The following is a 12,449-nucleotide window of genomic DNA, read 5'->3' on the forward strand; positions in this document are numbered from 1 at the left end:
TTTCTCTGGAGACCTTTTCCCAGGCGGCAATCCCTTGCTGAAAGAGCATTTGCTGTTCAAAATATTCTGTAAGGCAAAGGAGTCTATTACCTGACAGAACAGGGACTCATTAAGATTGCCTGTCCCTTTAGTAATCCAACAGCTTCAAAAGGAAGCAGTGAAAAGTCCAAGCCAGGAGAGGAAACCGAACGAGGAGCTAAATGAAATTCCCAGGGAGGATTGCCTTTAACGAATGAACGTTTCAGGCTAAGCCGGTATCGTTTTCACTTAAACGGCATTCATACATTCAACTAGGTTTGCAAAGTGCACTGTGTATTAATAAGAATGTACTCAAGTTTAAATAATCATTAAAGTGATGCAGTCCAAGGCTCCAGGCACCGCGTCTGCTAGACTTCCCCCCAAGGGAATGTACAGTGCAGAGCTGGAGGGGGCTTCTATTGATTGAAGCAGAAGCAGTTGAGAGGCTGCTGTGGACATAGTGATGCCGTTCAGTTCTCTCCTAAGGGCCCCTGGTAGCCTGGCTCTTATTTCCCTAAAATTAAATATTTCCAAAGCCCCAGTATGAACCATTCAGAGAGACTGAAAACCTAGATTGCAGACTCCTGCCGTGAGCAACGGGGAGTGTGTGCAAATGAACATAGCCCTTCGCTTGTGCTCTCGGCGCGTGGCCCGGCTGCAGACAGTGCATGTGCACGTACACACACACCTTGGTAAATCATACTCAAAGCACTAGAAACTATAGTGTCATCACAATACAATAGCAAACGGTACTGTAGTCTGCTGCTATAGTGCTCAAACAGACAGCACAGGGGTGGATGACTTGATATAGCCTGAAGAATTGACTCTGTAAAGGACTTAGGGGTCACAGTGGACAAGCAATTCAACCTGCGCTCCCAGTGTGATGCCGTGACGAAAACGGCCAATGCCATCCTCGGATGCATAACCCCGGGAGTACTGAGTAGGAGGAGGGAGGGGAATTGACATTTGTACATGACATTAGTGAGAGCAATCTTGGAATACAGCATCCAGGTCTGGTGTCCATATTTACAAAAGGATGTTGAAAAATTGGAGAGGGTGGAGTAAAAGAGTCACAATAATGATTTGAGGGCTGGGGGAAAAAATGCCTTCCAGTGGGAGACTTAAAGGGATCGGTCTGTTTCGTGTATCAGAACTTGAGAGATGGCTTGATTACAGTATATAAGTATCTTCCTGGGGAGAAAATACCAGTGTTAAAATGATCTTTAATCCAGCAGAGAGAGGCATAAAAAGAACCAATGGCCGGAAGCTGAATCCAGACAAATTCAAATTGGAACTAAGGCCCACATTCTTCACACTGGGGAGGATTAATCCTTGGAACAAACTGCCAAGAGAAGTCATGGATTCTCCATCCATCTTTTGATGGCTTCAGAGCCCAACTGGCTGCCTTTCTGGAAGATGCTTTAGCCAAACAAGTTACTGGGCTCAATACAGGGGTAACTGGGTGAAACTGAATGGCCTGTGATATACAAGAGATCATAATAGATGTTCTAATGGTTCCTTGTGGCCTTAAACTCTATAAATCTATGACCTCCACCTTCACCCAGAACTCAAATCGAACCTTTCTGAGGGTTTGAAAATGTTTAGTTCAGTACTCTTCCCTGTGCAGCTCTGTTTTGCTAACAGAAAGGGCCTGAACAAGCCAACAGATCCTCCCTTAAAGTTGAGGAGTGGAGGATACCATTTTTACAGGTGCACAGCACCTTTACGGGAAGCCTATAGAATTTACTAGAGATGAAACCAAGAGGGTCCTGTAGAATTATAATAAATAGGCTCCTATAGAAATTAGTCCTAATACCAAGATAATTTAATAGAGAATGAGATCCTTTCTATAGGAATTTTGACCCATCCTATAGAATTCTATAGCCAGGATATAATTCTCTTCTAGATTCTATAGGAGGATTCAAAGAATCTTATAGAAAAGGTCTCATTGTCTTTTACATTCTATAGGACTTTCCATAAGGGTGAATTCTTAGACCAAAACAGTGGATCCAAACACCCCATGGCTTTAAGGAAAAGATTGGAAACTGAATCCAGATCCAAGTTTTGCAGCCAGGTCCCGTTTCCACGATGGGCCAAACCAAAACCCTGGATCTGGATTGGATTTTGCAGCTGACGCAGTCTGGCTGGTTCAGAGAAGCATTCCAAACGTGAGTGGAACCTAAGCTGTGAGTTGCGTGAGGTTCGCCTGTCACCATACACACAGCCCTATGCCCACGATCACCTGTTCCTGCCTCTCTGTTTCGGTACATTCAGTAACGACTCTCCCCTTGGTGTCTCCGAACAGCTGAACAGGCCGCTGGTGCATAACGCTTTTGTTTCCATTGTGCCACTCCCCCAGCAAGGAGCGGTGGTGAGGGAAGGCCGCTTCTGCCAAGTCTCTGGCTGGGGTTACACCACTCCCATGGGTGGAATGGCTTCGGACACCCTACGCAGCGTGCGCCTGCCTATCATCTCTTCTGGGAAGTGTAACAGCACAGCCTCCTATGCGGGATACATCACCAAGAACATGATCTGTGCCGGGTTCAACACAGGGGGCAAAGATGCCTGCCAGGTACAGCCGCCCTCCTTAATTCTGCAGAAGAAGCTGCAAGTTCAAACCTCTCCTCTGGGGAGAGCGCGTCCCGCTAGCATGCCAGCTATACCCAAGCTGCCGAGAACCATCCTGAACGGCGAGGCACTCGGTGGCAGATGGGTCTTTAGACCCGCTGGGTCCCATAAAAAAGAGTCCATCCGTTAAAAAGCATCTCCTGCCTCCTCCACATCTGACAGGAAACTAGTACTTTTCTAGACAGACTTGGAAGACACAAGCCAATAGTGACGAGTGAGTTTGGGGGCTCTCAAATGTTGGGTGCCCAGTACACCTTTAAAAGAACCTGGTTTCCTGAGGATGTATGTTCTGGGAGAAAAATCAGGCTCTTCTCAGGGGACCACATGGGGCACCCAAAACCACCAGTCCCTTTTGAAAATCTTGACCACCATTACTGCGGCCAGTGGACAGCGTCATGGGAGGGGATCTGGAGAAAAATGCTTGCATAGAGACACAGCAGTCAACTGTCCTCCGCACTGCCTTGTTCTCAAGTTCCCATAGAGTTAAAGCCTTGATCACACAGCTCCTAACTGGAGATGACTCACGCTCGGAATTGAAGCACAGAGGGTGGGTGGAGAAGGCGGATCTATTTTTATAGCAAGAACAAAATGGCCAGCTAGAAATGAGCTAGCTTTTTTTAAATTCTTCCTGGGTAAGACAATAGCAAGGAAGTACAATGGGGTCGAAGGCGTCCCTTCCAAGATACATTACAGCTGTTGTCTGTTTTAATGTGTCTGGCAGGACCTAGTCATCATGTCGCCAATGCGGCGTGATGTCATGTTCTTGTGTCGTGATGCCAGGTCATTGCATGATGCTGCTGCAGCACACCTAGGAAGGCACAATGGTGCAGACTGTCCCCAAGGGCTGGACTAAATCTCTCTGGGATTCCGGCGTTGTCTCTGAGAGGGCAGGACAGTCCCAGTTTTGATGGGTCTCTCTAGCGTCCTGTAAGAAAACTCTTCCATCGGTTGGCAAGGGTGCTGCCCTGGGAAAAGGTCAGGTGCAATTTCCATTGAACGGGACTGTCAGGACTGGGTGGGAAATGCGTTAAGTTAAATTCATGGGGCCAAATTCTTTGCTGGTGTAAAGAGGCAAAACTTTGACATCAATGGCATAGAGAATCCAGCAGAGAATCCATCTCTGATTTCCCTCCAGGCTGCCTAAGTCTTCTGGGCTTCAGGCACAGAAATATATGGACTGTAATCTAGGAGCCTGATTCCTCATTACCATGCACCTTTCACCAGTGCAAAGAGGCTGTCACTATTCTGACTCAGTAGCATTTTGTGCATACTTTGCACTGGTGAAATGCCTACCTATAGTACAGGGCTATGGAGAATCTGCCCCAGAGCGTTCTTGGTCCTCCTGTTCCTAGACAAGAAAGGTGTTTATTACTATGATGGAAAGGTCACCCCCAAACCATTTTAGAAAACCACAACCTTTATTGTGTCTGCTTCTTTTCTAGGGGGACTCTGGCGGGCCATTGGTGTGCGAGGGCCGAGTGTTTGGGATTGTGTCCTGGGGGAACAGCTGTGCTAGTCCCAGGTACCCAGGTGTTTACACCGCAGTAGCCAACTTTCAGAAATGGATTTACAAAACCATCTTTAGGCGCCAATAGCGGCCGCTCTGTGTCTTCTCAACGTGCACCTTCCACTGCCCCTTCCCGGCTTTGAGCAAATAAACTTGTGATGAAAAAGAAACAGAAGTTCTTTCAAATGTAGCCCTCCTGGGACCTTCTGAAAGTTGCCCTGGGGGAGAAGAGAGGTGGTGTTTTGTAAAAAGCACTCTCTTGCAAGGAGTATATATGCCTCTCAAATTCTGCGTCAGGTACACTGATTTCTGCCTTTAATGGAAATAGAATAACTCCACAGGTTTAGGATTGTGAAAACATGCGGGGGCTGAACGTTACTTAAAAACCAGAAGGGATCGCAGGCAAAGGATTAATAGAACCCATTTTAACTTCATTAAGAGCCACCAGAGAGGTGGAAAGAAAAAGAAACGCAATGTGGAGTAAAAACCACTGAATAGATCAAACAGCCAGGAGTGGGGGAAGGATCCATCTCTGAGCACAAAATGTTCCTGGTATCAAAATAAGCTCAAAGTCACTTCCCTTTTAAATATTAGCTGAGCGATTTGCTGTCTTCACCAGCTGGCTATGCCCGGAACTTGGCCATGATTAATGACTAGTGTATTCTCTCCCCTGTCGGGTGGCATTATGAAGACCTGGCTCAGGTACTGAACGATTAAAGCTGCTTCAGGGAAGGTTTTTCCTTTGAACCTTTGTGTCAGAACATCGCCATGGGCCGATCTAAAGCCCATTGAAGTCAAAGGGAGTCTTGCAATGGGCTTTCGAACAGAGCCTAGAAGACTCCAGCTCAGACAGGTCTGCAGCTACCACAATCACATACCAGCCACCCTTGTTATTTATTCCCTGAGGGAGTCAGTAGGGCCAGTTCTCCCCTTTGCCCCACCCGGACTTTAGGTAGCAGAATACACCTCAGCAGACTAATCTGATTAAAGATGTTCACCCAGGGCATGAATCTGCAGTGCAGACACCCCACTGAGCCAGACGGTGCCCCCTAGACACACCCACCAAGACACCAAGGGTGTCCTCACAATGAGTCAATGAGGCCCGTGCAGGTGGAAATGGGAACAGAACCTGGCCTAGAACACACTGGGACAAATGCAGACTTAGGGTAGATCTGCACTGCACAAGTAATCCAGGCTCTTACCTGGGTGTTGGTCCAAACCCCTCTATTGTCCTTTGACCTGTTTGGAGATTCTTTCAACCCAGGCTAGCTGACCCAGCTGGGGGCGAGGGGGAGGGTTAGAACCTGGGCCCCCCTTCCCGTCGGGCTGGAACCTGCCCACTTTGCAGCAAGGATTGGGGCGGCCACTGATGCATCCTCTGAACAGTGGGCATTCTGGTACTTTGGGAACAGCACCAGCCCGCCACCGCCTGCATGACCCCAACAGCCTGACCTCACACGCGCGGTGCATGTGAAATCACGCCAGCAGGGGCAGAGTGGCGCACTCTTCAAAATGGCATCTTCCAGTTTTGTCTCAGTACCGACAGGGACAAACCATAGAAAAACAGGACTATCCGGCTTAAAATTGGATGAATGGCCTGTCTAGTGAGGATGCAGGCCAAACCTGATGGCCCTCCACTGCCTTCCCACAGATCCCCCCGAAGGGCAGATGAGGTCTCCCATAACTGATAGGGAAAGAATCCTCAAGCACCTCAACAGAAAGAACGATGGGACATCCCTCAGACACCCACAGGAGTGCAGACACACTAACACAGAGAAGGGTTTGCAGTGGGGACACTCACATCTGGGCTAGGCTAAGCCAGGTGCTCAGACCCAGGTGCTAGCCGGCTGGGCTAACTCTGCAGTGAAGACATATCCCCATTGTAAATCAAGGGCAGTTCATGCAAGTCAATGGGGACAGGAAATCCAAAGCTTCCCCTCTTAAAAAGTTTGAAGGCCAATTTTTTTCCTTTCACGCTGCCCTTTGACTGTATGGAGGGTACATCAAGGATGCCACCTGCCTTCCTTCGCTGCACTGCACCCACTGAGCTGTGCTATGGGTTTGGAGGTCCTGGTCAATCACATGCAAGTGAATGTGGAGGGCTAATGCTTGGCACTGCATGTGACAATACACACTTTTTGGTCACTAGCTTCGACACTGCGTGTGTGCCATGGTGAGGAACAGGCAGAACCATGTGGGGTTCTGTCAAATGGGCTCTGGCAAATGAGCTATTCTTTCCTCCTCAGGAAACGGTGTGGAGCAGCCGGAGCTCAGGGCTTGAAAAGGAAAAAAGGATCAGCCAAACTTCAGGCAGGATAGGTGGGACCATGGGATGTAGAGAGAGGGACCAGTGCATTTCAGGTGCAACCCTACCACCTCCAGTGAGGGCAGAGAACCTGGAGCTGCTATGGTAGGGCACATGACCTAGTGGTTAGAGCAATATCTTCAGCAGAGTTACACCCAGGGACATATTTAGCCTAGAGGCAGAGAACCCTGCTCCCCCTTTCTCCACCTCCACCCCAAAGTCTGAGCTGAGTCATGGAACTATTTGTATTGGCCAATAACTTGTCAGAATCCAGATGCTAAAATTCCCCAGATTTACAATGAGGAAGTGGATGCACTGCATTCTGATGTATTTCCTCTGTCCAATGTGTCCTGCTTTAGGCACCAGAGAGCAGGATCTTGTGAAGGGGTATGAAGTGGGAATGCCTCACAAAGGCAGCAAGGATAACGCCAGCCACACCTGTCTCGGTCAACCTTCCCCTGCTGGTAACAGAGACAGGGCCTTAGCCAGCTCTCTGCTGGTAAATTCTGCCTCCTCTTTTCATAAGGGAAATGGATGGGAAACAGAGAGCAGCATGGAACAAATTAATGAATGATGTAAGAGCTCCTTAGAGTTACAGGTCAGGAGATTCAGCTACCAGTGGGAAATATGCAGCAGCCTGACCTCCTAACCTCCTTCAGAACAGATGTACTGAACTCACGAGCTCTTGGATTTATTTACTCTTATTATGCTCATTATAATGGAGCCTCTCTCCTCAGCCAGCAGATGTAGAATGGAATCACCTGTCTCCTTATCTTTGCACACCTGCTGTCCCATTTATGAAGGGTGTTTTTTGCATGGATCTGAAGGTGCAGAATAATCCATAGCCAATTTAGCACCCATGGGAGAGCAGAAAAAATATGCACTTCACACATTTGCAAAGGGTTCAGAATAGGCAGCTGGATTTCTAAGGGCTGCTTGTAAGATGTTCCAAGAGGGTCTTTGGAACATGCTACTGCAATACTTGAAGTGAAGTGAATACAGCCTGCCTTGGGGAACGGGTAGCACTACAGCTACATTTGATATTTCATTTAAGATTATAGCAGCACTGTAGCGAAGCGATGACTCACGGGCGTGGCGCCTCCTGCTGGTCGTCTGGGAATTAACTCTTTTCCAGCATACAGAGCACCTCCTACTGGCCAGTGTCTCGCCTGCCGCTGGCCCCATGTCCCTCCCACACCCTAGTGACCTTTACCTCAGGGTTCTGCCCCAGCAGTAACTCGACGCTCTGGGTCTCTCCTCACAGGGGAACCCCCAACCCTCTAAACCCCACCTTGCCTCAGTGGCTACTGCCAGTCACCATCTAGCCCCCGCCCCCTGGGGCAGACGGCAGTCTGTAAAGACCACTCATCATTGGCAAGGGGTTAGGACCTGCTGCCTCTGCCTATCCCCAGGTTGCACCTCTGTAGCCCCAGTACCTTTCATAGGCCTTCAACAAGGCCTACAGCCTGGGGGGTGACCAGGCTGGAGCTTCCCAGCTCCCTTTACCCTTCCCCAGCACTGCTCCACCTCAGGTACCTTCCACCCAGGCAGCTGGCCCTTCTCCCTCACAGGCTGGAGACAGACTCCTTCAGCTCCTGGTCCACAGCTCTCTTATCAGGGCCAGCTGGGCCCTCATTGAGCTGGCCACACCTGTGGCTGCTTCCCCAATCAGCCAAACTTGGCTGCCTTTAACCCCTGTTCTCCAGGAGCAGGGAAGCTGCCCCACTACAAGCACCTTTCAACTTTAAGAATCCCAAGGCAATTTGCAAATTGAAACGGTACAGAGCCCCAAGAACGGTTTGGTGCAGCCCTGAAAAGTAGCCACCGCTGTTGTGAAACGTAACAGCTGGTTAATAACATACAGCATCAAAGTCAACATTTTGATGCAGCAGGAAGCAAAGCAAATTGAAGCTATAGGGGGGCTATAAGGAGGCAGAATGCAATTACCCGAGCTGGAATTTGGCCAGGACATGGGAGAGAACCTAGATGAATGAGAACTCTATGGAAACACTGAACTCGAGGCAGGCTAACAACAAAGATGATTTGTTCCCAGCCTCCTCTATCTAAAAGTTTTGCTGTGGGACAGAGGGGAAGCTGGGCACTGTAGGATTTTGGCCCTTCCTGTCTTCTGTTCCTATGTCTATGAAGCAGGATGTCTCTGGCTAAAGTGTGGGAGGAGGGGGGCACAGAATGAACTGGGGAAAGCCAGCAATTTATCAATTAACAATATCTATTAGATAAGACTCCCATCCTCCACAGCATCTTCTCCTGGTTGTGAGTGGCTAATGAGGCAAGCGGTTGTAGCATTAGCCATTTCCCTCCACCACTGCTCCCCACTCACAGTTTGTTGTCCAGGGTTGGTAGAGACCAGAACTTGGGCAGGTCCATCTCCAGACCTTAAGGAAAGCGTGGCCTAAGCTGCTTTGGGAGTGCCACCATCTATCCCAGCTGAAGCAATTATGGCTTTGCTGCTAGGTAGGGAGGCCTTGTCAGAGTCCCTCAGCTAGCCTGCTTCTCTTGGTGGCTCATCCCAAACCGCCAGCATTATCATCTGCCTCAAGGATGCATCCATGCTGACTACTACCTCAAAGCGACTTCAGCTCTCCAAGGCATGACAGAATCATAGAAACGTGGGGCTGGAAGGGCCCTCGAGGGCTCATTTAGTCCAGCCCCTGCTGCCCTGAGGCAGGCCCAAGGAAACCTAGACCATCCCTGACAGGTGTTTGTCTAATGTGTTATTAAAAACCTCCAGTGACGGGGATTTCACAACCTCCCTTGGAAGCCTATTCCAGAGCTTAACTACCCTTAGAGTTAGAACGTTTTTCTTAATATTTGACCTAAAATCTCCCTTGCTGCCGATTAAGACCATTACTTTTTGTCCCACCTTCAGTGGACATGGAGAACAATTGATCACTGTCCTCTTTATGACAGCCCTTAACATATTTGAAGACTTATCAGATCCCCCCCCCCCCCCGTCTTCTTTTCTCAAGACTAAACATGCCCATTTTTTTAACCTTTCCTTATAGGTCAGGCTTCCTAAACCTTTTATCACTTTGTGCGCTGTCCTTTGGACTCTCCCTAATTTTCTATATCTTTCTTGAGGTGTGGTGCCCAGAACTGGACACATTACTCCAGCCGAGGCTTCACCAGTGCTGAGTAGAGTGGAACATCTACCTCCTATGTCTTATGTACAACACTCCTATTAATACACCCCAGAATGATATAAGCCTTTTCCACAACTGCATCACGTTGCTGACTCTCATTCAATTTGTGATCCACTATGGATACGTCCAGTCTACCCACTGTATCGGCAGATAGTGATCGATTTATCGGGGATCGATATATCGCGTCTCGTTAAGACACGATATATTGATCCCCGAACACGCTACCCGTCGACTCTGGAACTCCACTGGAGTGAGTGGCGGTAGCGGAGTCGACAGGGGAGCCATGGCCGTCGATCCCATGCCTTGAGGACCCAAGGTAAATCGATCTAAGATACTTCGACTTCAGCTATGCTATTCACGTAGCTGAAGCTGCGTATTTTAGATCAATCCCTCCCCCTAGTGTAGACCAGCCCTATAACCCCCAGATCCTTTTCAGCAGTACTAACACCTAGTCAGTTTTCCCCCATTTTGTAGTTGTGCATTTAATTCTTCCTTCTTTAATACTTTGCATTTGTCTTTATTGAATTTCATCTTGTTGATTATAGAACAATTCTCTAATTTGTCAAGATAATTTTGAATTCTAATCCTGTCCTCCAAAGGGATTGCAACCCCTCACAGCTCGGTGTCACCCACACATTTTATAACCATTATCTCCACTCCATTATCCAAGTCATTAATGAAAATGTTGAATTGTACCAGACCCAGCAGAGACCCCAGCAGGACACCACTAGATAGATCCTCCAAATTAGACAGAAAACTATCAGTAATTACTCTCTGAGTATGCTTTTTCACCCTATTATGCGCTGATCTTATAATAATTTCATCTAGACCACATTTCCATAGTTTGTTGATGAATTAGTGGCACATAGGACCTTGACAAAAATATTAATACCCCAGAGGTAGTCAGTAGAAAGTAAAAACCTCTTTCCCATTAATTTGAACCCAGGCACCACTACCCAATCATGCCAGACTGCGATTCTGGTCAGGGTGACCCCTCCTCACAGGCACAGTTGGTGTTGTTCACTGGTCATTTAGTTCCACAAAAGGAATAATAAAGTTCCATCACCTCCCAAATTTAAAAATTAACTGAATTTTATCAAAATGTCGCAAATTATCACTTAACAAAAATGCAAATAAGGCTTGGTCCATTCAGCCTTTTCCCCTTGCTCACCAGCAGATGGCAGCAGAGAGCTCCCTCCCTCTGGAGCTTCCTCCCTCTGGCGTTCTCAAGCAGCTCTTGACCACTCGTCTTCCTGTTCACCAACCAATTTCAATAGTGAGCTCCCTTTAGCTGATTGTAGCTTTGTGCTGCCTGCTTCAGGCCTAGGCCTAAGCAATGGTCCTGTACATTGGATAGGTAGTGGATGGGTGGGACCTGGTTTCTTATTGCACTTCCTTGAACAGTTCTTCCCAGCGTGGATTGCTATCGGCAAAGCAATGGATTGTGCCCTGGGACATTTGGAGAGGGGGAAAGGTCATATAGTTCACCACATGCCATGGGCAGGACAAGTCGGTTGGGCCTTTTTTAGCGTTATCCCCGGTGGAGTTCTGGGGATGGGGGGAGCTGGAGTAGTCTGTTCCTGGGACAAAAGTGGGTGTGCTGGTTGGAAGCCTGGTGCCATGGCAGCGACCGAAATAATAACCACAGTACGAGTGGAGTCCCAGAAGAGGGGGAGGGTGAGCATGATATTGGAGATACACTCCCACTCCCACTGCCCTGCCCTGCTTTGCTGGGAGGGGCAGATAGCACTTACCAATGACCAGCAGCGTGTGCCAGAGCCAGGGCCGCCCGGGAGGGGCAAGTGGGGCATTCCCCCACGAGAATGTCAGAGGCTGCCCCCCACCTCTGCCTTCCCCCATCCCCTGCGCCTCAGCGTGCCGCGTCCAGGAGCGGCCCTGGACAGCGCTGCAGTGGCCTGGCTCCAGTGGGGCCTGAGCTCCTCCCGCTCAGAGCCGCGTGGTAAGGGGGGGGGGGCTGCGAGCTCCGGGCCGAGCGACGGGAGCTCAGGCCCCGCTGGAGTCACGCCACTGCAGCACTGTTCAGGGACGCTCCTGGACCTGGCGCGCTGAGGCACCGGGGGATGGGGGAGGCGGGGGTAAGTGGCATGGTAAGCCCCTCTGAGCCAGACCTCCCATCCCCCCCACAACCCTGACCCCCAGCTCTGAGCCCAGCCCCTCTGAGCCGGGCACCCCCCGACCCCATCCCCCCACAGCCCTGACCCCCAGCTCTGAGCCCAGCCCTCTGAGCCGGGCACCCCCTGACCTAGAGCCCAGCTCCCCACCCAGCCCTGGGCAACAGCAGTGCCACCCCCAGGCAGCGACAGCCCATTGGCACCAACCATCACCATCACCCAGCGACAGCCCATTATGTAATTGCAAATGTATACATACCATTAAAGCATTTAATGTTTTTAAATAATGTATTTCGTGTATTTTCAAATTATTACAAATTAATTTTTGAATGTATTTCACTGGTTATTTTTTACATTTCCAAATACATGTTACTAGAGTATTGCAACTTTTTTTTATGGAAGGGGCCCCCGAAATTGCTTTGCCCCAGACCCCCTGAATCCTCTGGGCGGCCCTGGCCAGAGCCACTGCTGGAAAGCGGCTGCAAGATGGTGGCGAAGTCTGGTGGAGCAGGGCTGGGGCTGAGGGTTCCTCCCCCGTCCGAGTGGCCTTTGGAAGCTCTGTCCCCAGGGGAGGCTCCTGCCTGGAGGGACGTCTCTCTGGTTTCCAAATTTTCAGCGTCTGTGACCCCACTGCAGGGAGTATGGCCAGAGGAGCAGGGACCGGACCCTTTAAGGGAGCTCAGGCTCCTCTGTGG

At 49.5% G+C, this 12,449-nt stretch overlaps 1 protein-coding gene across 2 annotated transcripts in view; it reads left to right on the top strand.

Annotated features, from left to right (window-relative positions):
* LOC101942371 (trypsin-3-like) overlaps positions 1-11,480 on the top strand; it is a 36,312-nt gene extending 24,832 nt beyond the window's left edge. Inside the window, exons 5-6 of one of the 2 annotated variants that reach the window (XM_065575432.1) lie at positions 2,378-2,590; positions 4,089-11,480. In XM_065575432.1, the coding sequence (XP_065431504.1) occupies positions 2,378-2,590; positions 4,089-4,241 (366 nt within the window). In that variant the 3' untranslated portion in view covers positions 4,242-11,480. Of the gene's footprint in view, positions 1-2,323; positions 2,591-4,088 lie in introns of both variants that reach the window. The other variant, XM_065575431.1, reaches the window with a different exon arrangement.
* Positions 11,481-12,449: the final 969 nt, after the last annotated feature.

This window comes from Chrysemys picta, chromosome 21, assembly GCF_011386835.1.
Source record: "Chrysemys picta bellii isolate R12L10 chromosome 21, ASM1138683v2, whole genome shotgun sequence".
NCBI lineage: Eukaryota > Metazoa > Chordata > Testudines > Emydidae > Chrysemys > Chrysemys picta.